We start from the raw sequence: 21,394 nt of genomic DNA, 5'->3' as shown, positions 1-21,394 counted from the left end.
TGTGTGAGAGAGAGAGAGAGAGAGAGAGAGAGAGAGAGAGAGTTATGCAAGTAAAAGTGAGACTGTTAGGGAAAGCAGGACTAACAGGAGAGAAAGGGAGAGAAAAAGGAGGCAATGGTGGATAGAGGGGCGTATGCCCAATGTACAATATATATTTGTATAAAAATGTCCTGTGAAGTCCAGTTTCATATACAATGAATATATGCCAACACAAAAAAAATATTATTTCAAAACAGGAGGAAAATATTTCTCTGACTCTGTAAGAGATCCCTAGACCATCTATCTCAGCAATGAAATAGGAATCCTGTGTATGTTCTAGAACTTTCCTTAGTCAGAAGTTGTGGGTCCATTCTCAAATCTGTGAAATTATTTTACTCTTGTAGCTACAAGAGAGGGTTATCCAAAAACAAGCCTAAATGTATTTCATTGCATCTCAAAGGGACGAATTTTCCCTTAATATGTTAGAAACTATAACATTGAAATGTGTGAGTCAATAGATCCCGAAGACAATATCTGTAAGCACATAAAACTATATTCTCATTAAAGATTTATTTATATGGTGGAATCTTGTAGAAAGGAATGTAAAGGCAGGAAGCAGAGAAAACAAGAAAAAGGAAATCTTAGGGAAAATATAATCTATTTCTACTGGAGATGATTGAGCGCTTCAGAACGGTGAAATAAACCCATGAGCTGATAACTTCCCATTGACTTTTGCTGTTCTAAGAAAATACTTGAGACGTGGAAATTTATCATTAAAATAAAGATTCATTTATCTGGTTGTTGGGAGCTGAGAAGTCCAAGAACATGGCGTTCTCATCTGCTCAGCATCTGCTTGGGGCTTTTCCTTCAGAGTCGTCACATGACAGGGGGCATCACATGTTGGGCATCATATGATAAAAACAAAGCAAATATCTCAGAGACTGCTATTTTATAACAGAGCCAGCTACATGATAATCCAACATCCAAACACTGATTCACCAATGAAGGCAAAGCCTTCCTGGCCCAAACATGTCCTAAAGATCCTGCCTCCAGATGTTGTTATACCATGGGTTGGGAGACTGGGGTTCTAATGGATGAAACTTAAGAGGTGCATTTAAACCATTGTCATCTGATTTGTTTTTGCATTAGAAATAAGGAAATTTGCTTTGGAGTTACCTAAGTCCAGGATCATGTTCTAAAATGGAGTGCTTGGGTCCAGTGAGATGACTCAGGAGTAAGGGCTCTCGCTTCCAAGTCTGGCAAGCTGAGTTCTGTCCCTGGCACACACGATGGGAGGAAGAAACCGGCTCCAGTGTGTCCTATGACCTCCACATGAGTGCACATGCATATACACATACACCTAAACACAAAATAAAGAAATAAGATAAATTGGAAATAATAAAATTAAATGTTTAAAGACTGTCAATGTCTTGCCAAAATTTACTGGCAATCAATAACTTTATTAATTACTGACATTTAACCGATTGAAGTAAGAATTTGGTTTATAGAGTACTGCATATTTAGAAAGAATTTGTTTCATAAAATAAATATGTTTTATGCAAGATTCACCATCATAAAAGCCTAAATACTACACTGCCACCTTTAATAGGCTATCAGGCCCTGATATACCTAGCTGGAAATAGTATGGCTTGCAAAGACTATCCGTGCATTAAAATATCTCTGGAAACGCCACTCCTCTTGCAAAGACTATCTTTGAGAAGTTTTGTTGAATTGATAAAATACACAGAGGAACTAAAATGCTAAGTAAAGAAGTTACTTCAATAAACTTGAAGAAAGGTAAAGGTCAGAGTTCACTGAATAATGAGGGTAAAAATCCACTCACTTTTTGGGATGCGACAGTCAGACCTGAGTTAATAGTGCCACAGAGTGAAGTCATTGATGGCATTTTTCTCCAAAACTGGAAAAAGGAAGAAAAAAAAAGCACGCTTTGCGAAATGAAAAATATGAATGTATAGTGACGAAAACATTCATGAAATGATGATAAACAAGAAAATGTCAAAACTAAAGGAAAATGTAAATGCCTGGTTCCTTCAAACAAATTAAAAGTCAAAACAAAAGCTTTGAGGATTAATAGCTGCACGATACGCAGTTTTACAAGACAACCTCTAGGCGCCGCTGTTGACCAAAGAGAAGAGAGGGGTTCCCTGTTCAGCCGAGTCCAGCCAGGGCTTGTCTGCTTTTTCCTGCACCTATGAGAACATCCGTCCGTCCGGCTCCTTCAAGCGCCTGACAAATCCTACCCACATCCAGGTAGGTCACAGATTATCTTTTTAAAAATCCAAGAAAAAAAAAACGCAAAAAGAAGCTTCCCTGCGCGCTCAGAACGGCAGAGCAACCCCAGAGGCGTTGGAACCATGGCAAACCAGGTACTGCTTCACTTCCTGGTGCCTTTGTTCTGCGGCGCCATCTCCCAGCCGATCCGCTACTCCATTCCGGAGGAGCTGGCCAAGGGCTCTCCTGTGGGGAACCTAGCCCAGGATCTGGGACTCAGTGTTCAGGAATTGCCAGCTCGAAACCTGAGAGTTAGTGCAGAGGATTATTTCAGCGTTAGTGCGGAGAGTGGGGATTTGCTAGTGAGTGGCAGGATAGACAGAGAGAAGATTTGCGGGAAGAAATCTGAGTGTGCACTAGAGTTTGAATCCGTTACTGAAAACCCGATGAATATTTTCCATGTAATTGTTGCCATCCAAGATATTAATGATAATGCGCCACATTTCTTTGGGAAAAGCATTGAACTGGAGATGTGTGAGTCAGCCTTACCGGGGGTAAAATTCCCTCTGGACTCCGCACGCGATGCCGATGTGGGAAGCAACTCACTGAAGATGTACACTCTCAGCCCCAACTCACACTTCTCCTTGTCAACGAAGGAAAGTCCCGATGGAGATAAATACCCAGAATTACTGCTGGAAAAACTTCTAGACAGGGAACATCAGAGCTCCCACCACTTAATCCTGACCGCCTTCGACGGGGGAGACCCACCCCTGAGCAGTACCACCCAGATCTGGATCAAGGTCACCGATGCTAATGATAATGCCCCAGTGTTCAGTCAGGACATTTACAAAGCTAGCCTCCGTGAAAACACGCCCCTGGGAACCTTCGTCCTGCAAGTGACAGCCACAGATCAAGATGAGAATGTTAACGGAGAGATCACCTATGCCTTCCTAAACGGTCCAGCAAGTACTAACCTCGTCTTCAGTCTCAATCCAAATACTGGAGCTATTACAATTAATGGTACATTGGATTTTGAAGAAAAGAGCAGATACATGTTGGGTGTAGAAGCCAGGGACGGAGGAGTGCACACGGCTCACTGTAATGTTCAGATTGAAATTCTTGATGAGAATGACAACGTCCCAGAGGTGACATTCATGTCCTTTTCTAACCAGGTTCCAGAGGACTCGGTCCTTGGAACAGTAATAGCCCTCATTAAAGTTCGAGATAAGGATTCTGGACAAAATGGTCTGGTGACATGCCATATTCAGGAAGAACTCCCCTTCAAATTACAACCCACCTCCAAGAATTATTACAAGCTAGTGATAGACAGGGCCCTGAACCGGGAGCAGACCTCAGAGTACAACGTCACTATCACAGCTACCGACAGGGGCAAGCCATCCCTTTCATCAAAGACACGGGTTACTGTGCACATCACAGACGTCAACGACAATGCACCCGTTTTCCACCAGGCCTCCTACTTGGTTCACGTGGCTGAGAACAACCCACCTGGAGCCTCCATCACTCAAGTCAGCGCCTCTGATCCGGATTTGGGATCCAATGGTCAGGTCTCCTATTCCATCATAGCCAGCGACCTAGACCCAAAGGCGCTGTTATCATTCGTATCCGTGAACCAGGACAGTGGAGTGGTGTTCGCGCAGCGCGCCTTCGACCATGAGCAGCTGCGCTCTTTCCAGTTGACACTGCAGGCGCGTGACCAGGGCTCGCCCGCGCTCAGCGCCAACGTGAGCATGCGCGTGCTCGTGGGCGACCGCAACGACAACGCGCCGCGCGTGCTGTACCCCACGCTCGAGCCTGACGGCTCTGCGCTCTTTGATATGGTGCCACGTGCCGCGGAGCCCGGATACCTGGTCACCAAAGTGGTGGCGGTGGACGCCGATTCCGGACACAATGCCTGGTTGTCGTACCACGTGCTGCAGGCCAGCGATCCCGGACTCTTCAGCCTTGGGCTGCGCACTGGCGAGGTCCGCACAGCGCGTGCCTTGGGTGACAGAGACTCTGCGCGACAGCGCCTTCTGGTCGCTGTGCGTGATGGTGGGCAGCCACCACTCTCAGCGACAGCCACACTGCACTTGATCTTCGCTGACAGCCTGCAGGAGGTCCTGCCAGACCTCAGCGATGACCCTCTGCCATCGGACCCCCAGAGTGAGCTTCAGTTTTACCTGGTGGTGGCCTTGGCCCTGATCTCAATACTCTTCCTCTTGGCAGTGATTTTGGCTATTACTCTGCGCCTGCGATGCTCCTCCAGCTCAGCTGCCTGGGGCTGCTTTCAGCCTGGTCTCAGCTGGAAATCTCAGCCTGTGGTTCCTCCCAACTGCAGCGAGGGGACTTTGCCCTATTCCTATAATCTATGTGTTGCTTCGCATTCCACGACTGCGGCTGGGTTTAATTTTCTCCACGTGGCGCCAGAGATTGCTCCCCCTCAGGATCTCCTGTGTGACGATCCTTCTGTGGTTGTCGGTGGCAATAATGAAAATCCCCAAACCTCATACGACTCTCCTCTTCGGGTAAGTTTCTAAAGAGCTATTTAAGCACTATTTCTTGTATTCGCTTCTCGATCGTGCACAAATTAATCAATTTTGGTCACTTTTTTTTTCATTGTTTGGGGCAATTTACTTGAAAAAGTGTTGTGGATGCAGATTAGTTCTTGGTTGCCCAGTCATCTTGGAAATGATCTGATTACCAGTTTCGGTCTTTACTGTTGGCGTTTCTGTGTGACTAGCAAATCTTGCTCGAGACTGTTTCCTATAGATCAGCATCCTTAATAATATTAGTGCCCTTTCTCACTTGATTTGTGAGGCTGGTTTTTTAAAAGTAATCTTTAGCTCTTTATAAACATATTGATAGTTCTTTCTGCCTGGATTAAAGTTCATGGTCATCTTCACCAATTTCCTCTTCTCACCTGAACAATTTTTTATTGCAACACATCCGTTTGACACGGCCTTCCAATAGTTAAGCTTGTTAGCACTTATTTGCCTTGCTGCAAGGATCAGATATTACTATATTTCATATTTGAATTACTAACTGTGGCTCAATATTATTCTCACCCAAGTTTCTTTTTTAACACTTATTTGTGGGGAGTGAGGCACACGTGCCAGCATATGGAGGTCAAAGGGCAATATGGCATCAGTTTTGCTCCTTTCACTCATGGAACCCCGGATTAAACTCTTCAGATTCTCGGGCTTGCCACCTTCACCACCTGAGCCATCGTGACGACCCCTCCATGGATCTTTTGACTATTCTTAAATCATTTATTTTGTGCTCATTCTATTTTGTCACCATTATAGCAAGGACTGTGATGATTTTTCTATTTATGAAACATTTTGTATCTTTCTTGTTACCTTAATAACTTCTGTGAGTCAAATCTGCAAGCATTTTGAGATTTTATAACTATTTTCAGTTATTTCCAAGACATAATTTTAATCTCCAACTCCTTAACATGTAATAATAAAGATTGTAAAACAGCACATTTAACCTACTCTTTCAAAGACTAAATATTTTAATTCTGCATGATATGATTCTATGCCGTCTTAAGAGTTTGGTCATTTGTGCATGCTAATTGGTAAGCAAGAAATAATTTAAATAGTGGAAGACTTTTTGACTTGTCTCAAAATTTCTTAGATTTCCCGAGAAAGCTGTGGCATATGTGATGATAGCGATGCATACATAACTATTGAAATAAACTATTAAAATAGCTCCTTTGGGCTATTTCTGAAATTAGTGATAAAGCAATTTAAAACAGTGATTAAAAATAATAGACTTGGTGATGGTAAAAATGAGACCACTGGTTGTGTCTTATATGAGAAAAAAACTGAAATATCTGTTGGGTGGATTGAGACAGAGTCTCTCTGCAAGGCCCTGGCTGTACTGGAACTCACAGAGATTCCGCTGCCTCCTGAGTGCTGAGATTAAAGGTGTGCACCACCACAGCTGGCCTGAAATATCTTCAGCTTAACTTTTCTACTTTGGTGCTACAGTTTATTTTAATATTTGTTTACTCATCATTTGAGTTTGATTTGCACTTGACTCATTAAACACTGAAAATGCTGTAGTCTATGAAAGCAGCTGTTGGATGGGCAGTGGTGGCACAAGTTTCTAATCCCGGGACTTGGAAGGCAGAGGCAGGCGGATCTCTGTGAGTTTGAGGCCAGCCTGGCTGTTACACAGAGAAACCCTGTCTTGACAAAGCAACAGAAAAGAGGCTGCTGTTGTAAAGACTGACAGTGGTGACACAGTGTGTGACCTAGAATGTCCTGTAAAATAGCGTTGGCTATTTTAGCCCACACCTAGAATCTCTCCCCTAAACCCATTTCTACAGGGGTAAGATTACCTCCTGGGCAGTCAACACCCTTCTTGCAATGGAATTGAAAAATTATCCCAGAATCCAGAGAGCGAAGTCATGGGAGGAAATTTGTTTCTGCATAGGTTTTAACTGGAGCTGGGCCTCCAGGCTCCGCGGGCCACTGTCTTTTCACTATTCCCTTTTCTCCACTCGTCACATCCACTGCTGTCCTGAGAGGAATGGATGTGGCCCTCATACAATGCAAAGTACTGAAAATGATGTAGGGAGATGAACAATGCAGCAACCAAAATGAGATAGAAAACAACCTTTTCCCAGAAAAACTACTATATTACTCTGCCATAATTTAACTTAGTTCGATATATAGGAAGCTTTGGATAACTCCTGGATTTTTGTTGCAAATTAAACAACAGGATTTTGGCCTTTATGCTCCTTTAGAAAAGAAAGATTAGGAAAGGGGAAAGTGTGTGGTGGTGTTTTAGCAAGAATTAGTTGCAATAACAGTTTATTACTCTGGGTGTCGCTGTTCACCACTCTGAGGTGAAAATCGGGTATTTAATAAGAGCAAGATTTCCGGAACACAAAGGACTGGTTTTGGTCTGAAGGAAAGCATCAGTCTGAACTCCCCGGAGCTCCAGCGTCCAAAGGTGCAAGTACATTATCCTGAAACCCAAAGATTGTGGGGCTCCTCAGGCTTGCACAGACTCAACGCCCAAGCTCAGGACTCTTTGCGACAGGACTGCAATGGCGGCTCCTTGCGGATCAGACCTCAGGGGGCTAGTATGGATCTGCATTTTCCTTGGATTCCTGTGCGACATCCGCGCGGAACTGCTACGGTACTCTGTGCCAGAGGAGCTGGAAAGGGGCTCTGTGGTGGGCAACCTAGCCAAGGACCTGGGGCTGGAGCCTGGGAAGCTGGCGGAGGGCGGAGTTCGCATCGTCTCCAGAGGTAAGACCCAGCTCTTTGCTCTGAACCCGCGAAGCGGCAGCTTGGTGACAGCAGGGAGGATCGACAGGGAAGAGCTATGTGACAGATCCCCGAAGTGTACCTCAAATCTGGAGATTCTCCTAGAGGATAAAGTGAGGATTCTTGCTGTGGAAGTGGAAATTATTGATGTTAATGATAATGCCCCCAGCTTTGGAGCACAGCAGAGGGAAATAAAAGTCACTGAAAATGAAAATCCTGGGACAAGATTTCCTCTTCCTGAGGCCTTTGATCCGGATATAGGGGCGAATGCCTTGCAGGGTTACCATCTCAGCTCGAATGACCACTTCTCCCTGGATGTGCAAAATGGGGCGGATGGGATTAAGTACCCGGAGCTGGTGCTGGAGAACGCCTTAGATCGCGAGGAAGAAGCGGTTCATCATCTGGTTCTCACCGCCTTCGATGGAGGCGACCCGGTTCGCTCCGGTACTGCCACAATTCAAATAACACTGATAGACACCAATGACAATGCTCCTATATTCACTCAGCCAGAGTATCACGTTAGCGTGAAGGAGAATTTGCCTGTAGGCACCCGGCTACTTACCATAAAAGCCACTGACCCAGATGAAGGAGCCAACGGAGAAGTGACCTACTCTTTTCGGAACGTAAGAGACAAAATATCCCAGCTCTTCCAGTTGGATTCTCTGAGCGGGGACATAACAATGTTGGGGGAGCTGGATTATGAGGACTCTGGATTCTATGACGTTGATGTAGAAGCCCATGATGGACCTGGTCTACGAGCCAGAAGTAAGGTACTGGTGACGGTTCTGGATGCAAATGACAACGCTCCAGAAGTCACCATCACCTCTCTCACCAGCTCCATCCAGGAAGCTTCCTCCCCAGGCACGGTGATTGCACTTTTCAATGTGCATGACAGTGACTCTGGAGAGAATGGCCTTGTCGCTTGCTCTATTCCAGATAACCTTCCATTCAGGCTTGAAAAGACCTACGGAAATTATCACCGGCTGTTGATACACAAAAGCCTGGACAGGGAAGAAGTCTCTGAATATAACATTACAATAACGGCCACCGACCAGGGAACTCCACCGCTGTCTACAGAGACTTATATCTCACTGCAAGTGGTGGACATCAACGACAACCCACCCACCTTCACCCATGCCTCCTATGCTGCCTACATCCCAGAAAACAACCCTAGGGGAGCTTCCATCTTGACCATAACAGCCCAGGACCCAGACAGTGGTGAGAATGCCCAGGTAATCTACTCTCTGTCGGAGGACACTATCCAGGGGGCGCCCCTGTCCTCCTACGTCTCCATCAACTCTAACACGGGTGTCCTCTATGCACTGCGTTCCTTTGATTATGAGCAGTTTCAAGACCTGAAGCTGCTAGTGACTGCCAGGGACAGTGGGAATCCTTCACTCAGCAGCAATGTGTCACTGAGCTTGTTCGTGCTGGATCAGAATGACAACACACCTGAGATCCTGTATCCCACCCTCCCCACTGATGGTTCCACAGGGGTGGAGCTGACTCCTCGTTCTGCAGAGCCTGGCTACCTGGTGACGAAGGTGGTGGCGGTGGACAGAGACTCAGGACAGAACGCCTGGCTGTCCTACCGCCTGCTCAAGGCCAGCGAGCCAGGGCTCTTCTCAGTAGGACTGAACACAGGTGAGGTGCGCACCGCGCGTGCCCTGCTGGACAGAGATGCTCTCAAGCAGAATCTAGTGGTGTCTGTGCAGGACCATGGCCAACCTCCTCTCTCTGCCACGGTCACACTCACCATAGCTGTGTCAGACAACATCCCAGACATCCTGGCAGATCTGGGCAGCATTAACACTCACATTGACCGGGAAGATGCAGACATCACACTGTACCTGGTGGTAGCTGTGGCTGTGGTCTCGTGCATCTTCTTAGCCTTTGTCATTGTGCTGCTGATACACAAGCTCCGTCACTGGCATGCCACTCGCCTGCTTCGGGCTGCAGGTAGTGGGTTGTCATCCATGCCTACGTCTCACTTTGTGGGTGTGGATGGTGTGCAAGCTTTCCTACAGACCTATTCTCATGAGGTCTCCCTCACAGCAGACTCGGGGAAGAGCCACCTCATCTTCCCTCAGCCCAATTATGCAGACACGCTCATCAGTCAGGAGAGTTGTGGAAAGAGCGATCCTCTCCTGGTGTCTCAAGACTTGCTGGAAATAAAAGGAGACTCCAGTCTTCTTCAGGTGAGTGAGTCACTCCTGTGATGAATCTTACCATCCTAAAATACAGACATAGGGTTTCATAAAGTGTCTCCAGTTGTATGTGTGTTGTATCAAATATATGAACTTCTTTATTAGTATCCCTTGCTTTCTTGCTGCATAAAAGTCCATTTGTTGATTAATAACCTTATTTTTGTAATTATGGGAGTTGATTATGGCTTTGGGTATATTAGGCGAGTCCTCTATTACTGATTTACACCCCAAACCAGGATTATCTTCATTCTGTAGTGACTTTGATGGGAATTCGTAAATTTAGTTGGGTAGTGGTGCACGCCTTTAATCCCAGCATTTGAGAGGCAGATGCAGGTAGATCTCTGTTGAGTTCGAAGCCAGTCTTTCTACAGAGTGAGTTCTAGAACACCCAGAACTACACAAAGAAATCCTAAAAAAGAAAGAGAGAGCTCCTTAGTTTTATACCTCTAAACCATTCCATTTTTAAATGCTATTTTGCTATGTACATTTGAAGACTAGAATTGCTTTGTGAATAGAAGGAAATTACACACATTTCTACTTCCATCGCCTTTCTCGTGATGTTAATGGGGAGTCTAGGCTGACTATTTTAAAACATGTTAACTTCTGCTTCACTTACTTTGTGTGTATATCCATGTTGGTAGACAACTGTGGGGAATCACTTCTCTCCTTCGTCTTCGTGGGCCCAAGGGATCAAATTCAGGTTGACAGGTGTGGTGCCCAGTGCTTTCACCACCGAGCCATTTTACACACCACAACCTGAATTTTCTTAAATCTCCCCGTATTACATTCAACTGTTCTTTGCTTGAAGTTTATTTCTCTTTCCTTGAAAGGGTTTTTTTAATTATAATTATACAATGACAATTTGTAGTGAGTCTTTTTTCTGTCCCACCAGCCAGCTCCCAAATAATAACACAGAGAAGTTTCTTATTATGAAAGCTTGGCCTTGGCTTAGGTTTGTTTCTAACTAGCTCTTATAACTCAACCCATCTCTATTCATCTGCACGCTGTCACATGGCTCGTGACCTCTCCTCCTACATGTCCTGCCTCCTCTGCATCCAGCTGGTGACTCTGACCTTCTTCCTCTCTTAGTCCTCTCCGTCTCCAGAATTCCTGCCTAACCTCTTCCTGCCTAACTACTGGCCATTCAGCTCTTTATTAAACCAGTCAGAGTGACACATCTTCACACAGTGTAAAGGAATATTCCACAACAGCAATTTATGTGTAGTGAGGAAAATATTTAACCTTAAGCTGTAACATTAACTTCTCCATGGACTGGTTATTTCAAATATTTTTTAAACAAGGTCTTACTGTCTAGCTTAGGCTGGCCTTTAACTCACTATGTAGCTTATCCAAGATGACTTGCAACTCACAATCCTCTTTAAGGGCTAGAATTACAGGTGTGTGGCACTATGCCCAACTCAGTGATTTTGTTGTTGCTGATACAAAGTACACCAGGATATCTGATTCCTTTGGTGCAAACTTGATTATTACCAAAAATACTGACAATTTTATTTCATTCATATAAATAAGTCATAAGAGTGATTTTCATAATTTCTTAATTACCCGTTATGACATCACCATTAAGTCCCAACAAAACAGAATTTGCTTAGCTCTGGTTTTCGCCAGGTAAGGCTGGGTGGCTTGGGTTCTGGACTGATATTATTCTTACTCAGCTGACCTCATTCCCACTGTCAGAGTCCCTGCAAATTATTCTTGGAAGATTTATCACTATGTGACCTGGGGTAATACAAAGCATCCCCTGACATGACATAAAGTATTTTGTGTGTCAGAGATACACAACACTTTTATCTCCTAAGCATTCATAGAGTTCTGTGAGTTAATCCAGAATTAATGAAAATCTATACACAAATCCATAGGGTTTCTCTAAGTGGAAACTATAGTAAGATGGTGGGATATGGCTCAGTGCTGTGGCTTTGTGTCAGTGTGAAGGTGTGCACCATGCAGAAGACTCGCGGTAACGAGCTGGTCCTGGGCGAGGAAAGAGGGAGCAAATGAACACTGGGAGAGCCGATCCCAGGACACAGTTTCCAAACACTGTGGTGACAAAACATAACTCAGAGGTGTTTGCTCAGTTGGCCTAAAATTGGGTAAAACACACTCAGAGATTGGCATTAAGAATAGATTCCGCCAGAGTGATATATGTCAGTGATTTGGAGAACAGTAAATAATTTATAAGTTGCTATCATCACAAGCTATAAAAGAAAAATACTTTTGTATAAGTGAGTACTGGGCTTCCTTAAGAAAATACAACTTCCGATTAGACGAGTTACTATTTATCCATATGGGGTGCTGCTACTTGAGAAATAAATGCAGAGCTCTTGTGCTATTATCAAACAAAACGCTTTACTGAAAGCCGGAGGGAGCGCATATGTGGGTGGGTGTTCTGAATGAAAGAAGTGAGATGGAGAACGTTATGGTGTACTGCTTCCAATAAAAGGAGGGGAGGGGACAACGTTTATTTAAAGGTCGTTTGTGCTACCCAAAAGATACACAAGAAACGTAGAACTCATTCCACTTAAGAAAGATTGCTACACGATTCATAGATGATAATAAGGACATATACTATATGTAGCATTTTTATTTAAGAAATTTTCAATATATTACCTATTTTAAAACAAATAAATACACCATAAATCTAAACCAACAACAACAAAAATTCAAATATTTACAAGCTTCGGTGCAATTTCTGAGAAGACCTCTGGGCGTCGCTGTAGGTCAAAAGAAGAGAAAGACCATTTCCCAGACGCGTTTGGAAGACTAGAAGAGTAACTTCCTGTGCAAAGCAACCATAGAGGAGAAGCCATTATAAATCGGGATGTAGCAAACAAGCCCCCAAAAGTGGTCCTAGCCGGATTCAGCCACTAAGGGAAGACTCACCCTCCCCGACAAAGGAGCACGGCAGCACCGCGAGCCAGGAGGATGGGGCGGGGCTCTGGGAGCGGAATAGCTTGGTGGCTGCAGGTACTGTCGCCCTTCCTTCTGCTTTTGTTCTGCGGAGCTCTCCCCGATCAGATCCGCTACTCCATTCCCGAGGAGCTGGCCAAGAACTCGGTGGTAGGAAACCTCGCCAAAGATCTGGGGCTGGGTGTTCAGGGTCTGCCCACCCGGAAGCTGAGGGTCAGCGCAGAGAAGGATTATTTTACTGTAAACCCAGAGAGCGGAGATTTACTTGTGGCTAACAGGATAGACAGAGAGCAGGTTTGTGGGAAGCAGCCCCTGTGTGTTCTAGAATTCGATATTGTCGCTGAGAAGCCATTAAATATTTTTCATGTAGCTGTAATTCTTCAGGATATAAATGACAACGCCCCTCAATTCAAACAGAGTGAGGTGGATTTAAACATTGGAGAGTCCACCAGACCAGGTAAAGCATTTCCATTGGATCCAGCCCTGGATTCAGATGCTGGTTCTAATTCGCTGCAAAAATACTACCTCGGTGACAATGAATACTTTGAAGTCACAGAGAAGGAGAGCCCAGATGGGCGTAAATATCCTGAGTTGATTTTAAAACGTTTTCTAGATAGAGAAGAGCAAAATTTTCACCAGCTGGTCCTCACTGCTGTGGATGGAGGGGATCCTCCCCGAAGTGGCACTGCCCAGATCCGAATCCAAGTCACAGATGCCAATGATAACCCTCCAGTGTTCAGCCAGGATGTGTACAGGGTCACCCTTCGGGAGGATGTGCCACCAGGCTTCTCGGTGTTTCAGGTGACAGCCACCGACCAGGACGAGGGCGTCAACGCAGAGATCACTTACGCTTTTCACAATGTGGATGAACAAGTAGAACGTTTTTTCAACTTAGACAAGCAAACAGGAGAAATCAAGACAAAGGATAATTTGGATTTTGAGACTGCTAAGAGTTACTCCCTGAATGTAGAAGCCAAAGATCCCGGAGACCTAGCATCCCACTGCAGTGTCCAAGTGGAAATTCTGGATGAGAACGATTGTGCACCCGAAGTAATTGTGACTTCGGTATTTACCCCCCTACCGGAAGATTCTCCACTAGGAACAGTTGTCGCCTTGATAAAAACGAGGGACAAAGACTCTGGAGAAAATGGAGACGTTTACTGCAACGTCTTGGGAAATGCAGCGTTTGTATTGAAATCTTCTTCGAAGAATTATTACAAACTAGTGACAGACAGAACCCTAGACCGGGAAGAGATTCCAGAATACAACGTCATCGTTGTAGCTACCGACAGGGGTAAGCCGCCACTCTCCTCCAACGTAATCATCACCCTCCATATCTCAGACGTCAACGACAATGCACCCGTTTTCCACCAGGCCTCCTACGTGGTTCACGTGGCTGAGAACAACCCACCTGGAGCCTCCATCGCTCAAGTCAGCGCCTCTGATCCGGATTTGGGATCCAATGGTCAGGTCTCCTATTCCATCATAGCCAGCGACATAGAGCCAAGGGCATTGTTATCATTCGTATCCGTGAACCAGGACAGTGGAGTGGTGTTCGCGCAGCGTGCCTTCGACCACGAGCAGCTGCGCTCCTTCCAGCTGACACTGCAGGCGCGTGACCAGGGCTCGCCCGCGCTCAGCGCCAACGTGAGCATGCGCGTGCTAGTAAGCGACCGCAACGACAATGCACCACGAGTGCTGTACCCCACGCTCGAGCCCGACGGCTCTGCGCTCTTCGACATGGTACCGCGGTCTGCCGAGCCTGGATACCTGGTCACTAAGGTGGTGGCGGTGGACGCAGACTCCGGACACAATGCCTGGTTGTCGTACCATGTGCTGCAGGCCAGCGATCCCGGACTCTTCAGCCTCGGGCTGCGCACTGGCGAGGTCCGCACAGCGCGTGCCCTGGGCGACAGAGACTCTGCGCGACAGCGCCTTCTGGTCGCTGTGCGTGATGGTGGACAGCCACAGCTCTCCGCTACAGCCACGCTGCATCTGATCTTCGCTGACAGCCTACAGGAGGTCCTGCCAGACCTCAGCGATGACCCTCTGCCATCGGACCCCCAGAGTGAGCTTCAGTTTTACCTGGTGGTGGCCTTGGCCCTGATCTCAGTACTCTTTCTTCTGGCGGTGATTCTGGCTGTTGCTCTGCGCCTGCGATGCTCCTCCAGCTCAGCTGCCTGGGGCTGCTTTCAGCCTGGTCTCAGCTCCAACTCGGCCACTGGAGTCCTCCCCAACTACAGTCAGGGGACATTGCCTTATTCCTACAATGTGTGCATCGCCTCACAGTCAGCTAAGACAGAGTTTAACTTTCTTAATGTGACTCCGGAAGTGGCTCCTCAGGACCTCCTCTGTGACGACACCTCTTGGATACCAGATACTCTTGGAGACACTGAGGTTCCTTTTGTCTCGGATTCTGTCCCAAAGGTGAGCTTCAATTTAGTTCGCTTTTCTACTTATGGTTCAGTGTTTCTTAATAAATCACTAATTGGTTTGGGGTGGTTTTGTTGAATATTTCATTTTGTTGTGAGCCTTGACCAATGTTCTGCCTTAAATGCAAACCTTATCCAATCACATCTTACAGAAGGGTTTCTACCTTGGGTGTGCAGTTTGCTTGCCCGTCATTACAAGTGTTCACAGCACCGGCTACTTCTTTTCCTTCCTCTTTACATTCCTTCCCACCCCCAAAGCTCATCACTCTTGGAAACTTACGAGGTTCTTTTCATGTCAGAGCTCTCATACTCAGATTTGGGGTCCTCTTAGATCCCTGGTGATTCAGAATAAACATGGCCCTTGTTTGTGATAATCAAGTTTGTGAAAATCGAATGTGAAAGAAACACATCCCCCACGGTGGTGGCTTGTTATCAACGAAGTATGTTAGGTGGGGTAGTGTTCAATTGACTTTGAGTCGTGAGTTTCTTACAAGCAGAGTGTCTTGAGGTTCCTGGATGCTTTTTCTAATTTATGAAAATCTGGGGTTTTTATGTGTATGGGTGTTTTGTTGGCATGTATGTCTGTGCGCCGGTGCATCTGGTACCCACAGAGACTAGAAGATGGCACTGGATCCCCTGGAACTGGAGTAGCAGACGGTTGTGAACCAACATGTGGGTGCTGTGAATCGAATCCAGGTTCTCTGGAAGAACAGTCAGTGTTCTTAACTGCTAAGCCATCTTTCCAGCTGCCCCCCAGGTTTCTTTTCAATGGATGAGCAAAGTATGAAACCTAAAATGTTCGTTATGAAGAGTGAATTCTATTAGTACATGTGAGATAGCATCTTCATGAACAACTTGTTCTTAAGAAAAAACACATGCTAAGAAAAAGTTTACAACCTTGCTTACGTCAAGCTACAAAAATATCTAAATTTTTATGGTTTGGATTATTTACTCACTTATTCGTGTATTTACTTATTGATGGTATAAGGACCAAGGTGGGGTCTCATGCTTCCACGGCAAGCGCTCTACCAACTGAACTGCGTCTCAGTCCCTAGATTATAAAATTATATAAACAAAAATATAGGTCTCGATTAAAATCTTTTCCTACTGATGAGTTATTAGGTAAGAATTGTTTTATCTCGCAGAAGGGGCTGTCTGAACTGTCTCTTGTTTTCTGCCATGATTTTTCTTTTCATATGTTATTCTCCAAGACTGATGGCATTAAATATCTCCTCAAAACAAATAGGCCACTCACTACTGCTGACTCAATACCCATCACTTCCTCCTTGAGAGATAAATGAAGTCCCGTCTCCCACAGTCACTATACTGGTTGCTACCAAGATCCTGTCCCAGCGAAATGTCGACAGGTATTTTGAATATAGGAATGGGAAGACATAGCAATGCAGGTAGCCCAACTGTCTGAGATGGTGATGTTGCTTATAGCCTTAGATTAGAAATTTGAAAACTTTATCGAAAACATATGGGCCGTTCTGCAAAGATACATTGAGAGCTGGGTTTGTTTCCCCAGCACACTAGTATAATATTAGGCAGATTTTCATAAACCTATCCTGATAAAAATGAAGTCTTGACAACAAAGGTGGGAATTTCAATTTCTTGGCTAAACAGATTCGATGTGGGTAAGATATAAGTACTCAGTGGTGCATAAAATCAAACTTTTCTGGAGAAGTAAAATAAAACTAATACTCTTTATCTCAGGTTGTGGAAGGCTTATTGTCAGTATTAAAACTTTACTAAATATAAACACTGCTGCACAATAATGTGTTAAATACACAGCAAAAACCTTGGGAATGAAAATAACGGTCTCGAAAAACCAAAAAAAAAAAAAAAACGAAAATAACAACTAAACTAAGGCGAACTAAAAATAGAATTGGTGTAGTAACCGGTTAGGACTCTGGGCGTCGCTGTTCACCAGACTGGGAAAGAAGCTGTCTTAGAAACGATAGGCTCCCAGCTTCCTCCGCATTAAACCGAGACCAGACAAGCTCCTGGGGAAAGCAACCCATCCCAACTCCCGCTCTTCTCAGCTTTAGAGAAACAAGGAACCAGCGGGCTGACCCAGGACTAAGAGGAAAGCGAAGGAAGAAAAGACAATGGCGGATCCACCGAGGCGCTGGAGCTGGAGCTGCAGCGACCTGCTAAAGTTCTTCATGCTGCTGGGGACGCTGTGCGCGCCAGGTAAAGGACAGATCCGCTACTCGGTGCGGGAGGAGCTGGACAAAGGCTCCTTTGTGGGCAACATCTCCAAGGACCTGGGGCTGGAGCCCCGTGAGCTGGCGGAACGCGGGGTCCGCATCGTCTCCAGAGGTAGGTCGCAGCTTTTCTCCCTGAGCCCGCGAGGTGGCAGCTTGGTCACCGCAGGCAGGATCGACCGGGAGGAGCTGTGCGCCCAGAGCGCGCCCTGTCTCGTCAGCTTTAACATCTTGGTTGAGAATAAGATGAAAATTTATGAAGTAGAAGTGGAAATTCTTGATATTAATGATAACTTCCCCCGGTTCCGTGATGAGGAGTTAAAAGTCAAAGTAAATGAAAACGCGGCTGCAGGAACAAGGTTAGTACTCCCCTTCGCTAGAGACGGGGATGTGGGTGTCAATTCCCTCCAAGGTTACCAGCTCAGCTCCAACCCGCACTTCTCTCTGGATGTGAAGAGCGGATCTGATGGGCAAAAGCATCCAGAGCTGGTGTTGGAACAGCCCCTGGACCGTGAGAAAGCGTCTGCTCACGACCTGGTCCTCACAGCCTTGGATGGTGGAAACCCGGTACATTCTAGCACTGTCCATATCAGCGTGACCGTCCTCGACGCAAACGATAACGCACCCCTGTTCACTCAAAGCGAATACAGAGTGAGTGTTCCAGAGAACATACCTGTGGGCGCTCGACTCCTCACACTCACCGCCACTGACGCCGACGAGGGAATCAATGCGAAATTAACCTTCTCTTTTCGCAACGAAGAAGACAAAATTTCCGAGACTTTCCAACTCGATTCTAACCTGGGGGAAATCTCAACTATTCAATCACTGGACTATGAAGAATCCAGATTCTATGTCATGGAGGTGGTAGCCCAAGACGGAGGCGCTCTTCTTGCCAGCGCTAAGGTGTTGGTCACAGTCCAGGACGTGAATGACAACGCCCCAGAAGTAATACTGACCTCCCTCACCGGTTCCGTTTCTGAAGACTGCCTACCGGGAACCATAATAGCGCTCTTTAGCGTGCACGATGCTGATTCTGGGGAGAATGGAGAGATTTCATGTTCTATTCCCAGGAACTTACCGTTCAAACTGGAAAAGTCCGTTAATAATTACTATCACCTATTAACAACAAGGGCACTGGATAGAGAGGAGACTTCGGATTATAACATCACAGTGACCGTTACTGACCATGGAAGGCCTCCGTTGTCTACAGAAAACCACATCTCTCTGAAAGTAACAGACATAAATGACAACCCACCCACCTTCTCTCGCTCCTCCTATTCCACTTCCATCTCAGAAAATAACCCCAGAGGTGTCTCCATTTTTTCGGTGACTGCCTATGATGCGGACAGTGGTGATAACGCTCGGGTCACTTACTCCCTGGCTGAATATACATTTCAGGAAGCTCCTGTATCCTCCTATGTCTCCATTAACTCTGACACTGGTGTCCTGTACGCATTGCAGTCCTTCGACTATGAGCACTTGAGAGACCTGCAGCTTCTGGTAACAGCTAAGGACAGCGGGACTCCTCCGCTCAGCAGCAATGTGTCACTGAGTTTGTTTGTGCTGGACCAGAATGACAACATTCCTGAGATCCTGTACCCAGCTATTCCTACTGATGGCTCCACTGGTGTGGAACTGGCACCCCGCTCTGCAGAGCCTGGATACTTGGTAACCAAAGTAGTGGCAGTGGACAGAGACTCCGGACAGAACGCCTGGTTGTCCTACCGCCTGCTCAAGGCCAGCGAGCCAGGGCTCTTCTCAATTGGGCTTCATACAGGTGAGGTGTGCACAGCAAGGGCTCTATTGGACAGAGATGCTCTCAAGCAGAGCCTGGTGGTGTCTGTCCAGGACCATGGCCAGCCCCCTCTCTCGGCCACAGTCACACTCACTATCGCTGTAGGGGATAGCATTCCGGATGTACTGACTGACTTAGGCAGCGACAACTCTCCATCAGAGGCCCAGGATTCAGATCTCACACTCTACCTGGTGATATCAGTGGCAGTGGTGTCCTGTGTCTTTCTAGGATTCGTTACTGTGCTGTTGGCCCTCAGGCTTAGGCACTGGCACATGTCACGCCTGCTTCAGACTTCCGCCGGCAGACTGGCCAGCGTGCCTACCTCTCATTTTGTGGGCATGGACGGGGTACAGGCTTACCTGCAGACCTATTCCCATGAAATCTCCCTCACTACAGACTCCAAAAAGAGCCACCTGATCTTCCCCCAGCCCAACTATGCCGACAGGCTCATCAGTGAGGAGAGCTGCGAAAAGAGCGAGCCGCTGCTGGTACCTGATAGTAGTCATGCCAGCCAAGGAGAGCCCGGAGCTGCTCAGGTTGGTTGTCTCTTTCACTAAGAACTAGAGCGTTTTCTTCATTTGTCTTCTCACTCATTTTTCTGGCAGAGTCAAAATCAGGTAGTTATATGGTGAATCATCATTCGCTGTATTGGAGTTTAACTCGGTTTTGTTCAGTAATGGATACTTTTCAAATCGTATTTGGGACTGAATATCTTTTCTTAGTGTGTGGATATTTTAGAAAATCCAGCTGCTGACAGCAGGCTTACCTTAAAAGAAGTTGATAAATGCGATCGTTTTCCGTTAAAATGTTACTATTTTAAGGATAGCTGTTTGGTTACTAAAAGAGTTGTTGTATTAGTTAAATGTTACCTGTATTGTTCCTTTTGGGATATTTGTCTACACCCTATTAGTGGACATGTTTTGTAGGGGTGGTGGTTTGAATGAAAACAGTCCTCATAGACTCACATATATGAGTGCTTTGTCACCTGGGAATGGAAATATTTGGGAAGGAATAGGAGGTGTGGGTTTTTTGGAGTAGATGTGTTCTAGGGTGGGCTTTGAGATTTCAAAAGCCAAGGTCCAGTCTCTCTCTCTCTCTCTCTCTCTCTCTCTCTCTCTCTCTCTCTCTGTTGGCTACTGCTCCAGCACTATGCCTATGTGTTTCCCACCATGATGATCATGGTATAAAACTCTTAAAACTCTAAAACTGTAAGCAAGCCACCCCAATTAAATGTTTTCTTTTAGCTGCACAGCTATAGTGCATGTCTTTAATCCCAGCACTTGGGAGGCAGAGGCAGGTGGAGCTCTGAGTTCAAGGTAGCCTGGTCTACTTAGTGAGTTCCAGGACAGCCAGGGCTACACAGAGAACCCCTGTCTCAAAAAATTGCTTTTATTAAGAGTTGCCTTGGAGGTGATGTCTCTTCACAGCAATGGAACAGTGACTAAAACAATAGGTGATACTGTGTGTGCTTTATATTTCAGTATATTTGTAGATAATGACTTACAACTTACATTACTTCCACAAATCAGTGGACAATAAGGAAAACTTTTGCTCAGTTTCTATCAGAAATATAGATTAGGCCAGATGGTGGTGGCACACGCCTTTAATCCCAGCACTCAGGAGGTAGAGCACTCTGTAAGTTGGAAGCCAACCTGGTCTACAGAGCCAGTTTCAGGACAGCCAAGGCTGCACAACAAAACCCTGTCTGAAAAAAAAAGGAAGAAGAAGAAAAGAAAAATATATAGATTCAATTTATACTGATGATGAGATCACAACATTTTAAAATCAGAACAGTCTGGCTTAACTAACGCGTGTAATTATCGCATGTGTATCTTCACTGAGAGAATAAGTCGGTGAGAAGTAACCTTAGCATTTTGTTTTATTCTGTGACATCTGTTAATGTCTCCAAAGAGTCAATACTGTTGTTTTCAACCAGTATTAATGTGCCATTCCCCTGGCATCTGCTGGTCTCTGCCAACTCCCTTACCAAAATCAATGTCTCTCAGAATGTTTACATGCTCCCATGTGTAAATGCAAATCTGCTTTGTTACAGGAGTATAAGAATTGCATTCGAGAAAGTCAAGATGACTTAAGAATGTGTTCGTTTTAAAGTTCAGTTCTTAGGAATGAGCTTATTTTAGGTTAATAAAGTTTTCTTAAAGAAACTCTTGTTTCTGAGTCTCAAATCTCAGGAGCATGATTGTGTGAGGGAATCACTACTCAATTCATTTTCTGCACCTTTCCATATGCCCTTTGCTGACTGACACTGAACCTCACCAGGTAAGCTAGGTTGTCTGGCCAGGAAGCCCCAGATATCTCCTTTCTCTGC

At 45.6% G+C, this 21,394-nt stretch overlaps 1 protein-coding gene across 9 annotated transcripts in view; it reads left to right on the top strand.

The window, feature by feature from the left end:
• Positions 1-21,394, top strand: part of LOC121453419 (protocadherin gamma-C4) — a 725,389-nt gene that overhangs the window by 557,012 nt on the left and 146,983 nt on the right. Inside the window, exon 1 of one of the 9 annotated variants that reach the window (XM_041660200.1) lies at positions 2,355-4,736. The exons of 5 other annotated variants lie outside the window; for them this stretch is intronic. In XM_041660200.1, coding sequence (XP_041516134.1) covers positions 2,355-4,736 — 2,382 coding nt within the window. Of the gene's footprint in view, positions 1-2,354; positions 4,737-7,145; positions 9,695-12,564; positions 15,056-17,021; positions 19,602-21,394 lie in introns of those variants that run through there. 3 more of the 9 variants (XM_041660191.1, XM_041660197.1, XM_041660183.1) reach the window with 3 other exon arrangements.

Source organism: Microtus oregoni, unplaced genomic scaffold, assembly GCF_018167655.1.
Source record: "Microtus oregoni isolate MIOR12 unplaced genomic scaffold, Mior012 000011F_ref0000422, whole genome shotgun sequence".
NCBI lineage: Eukaryota > Metazoa > Chordata > Mammalia > Rodentia > Cricetidae > Microtus > Microtus oregoni.
Note: the sequence above shows the minus strand (reverse complement) of the source record. Positions and strands in the feature narration are given on the sequence as shown.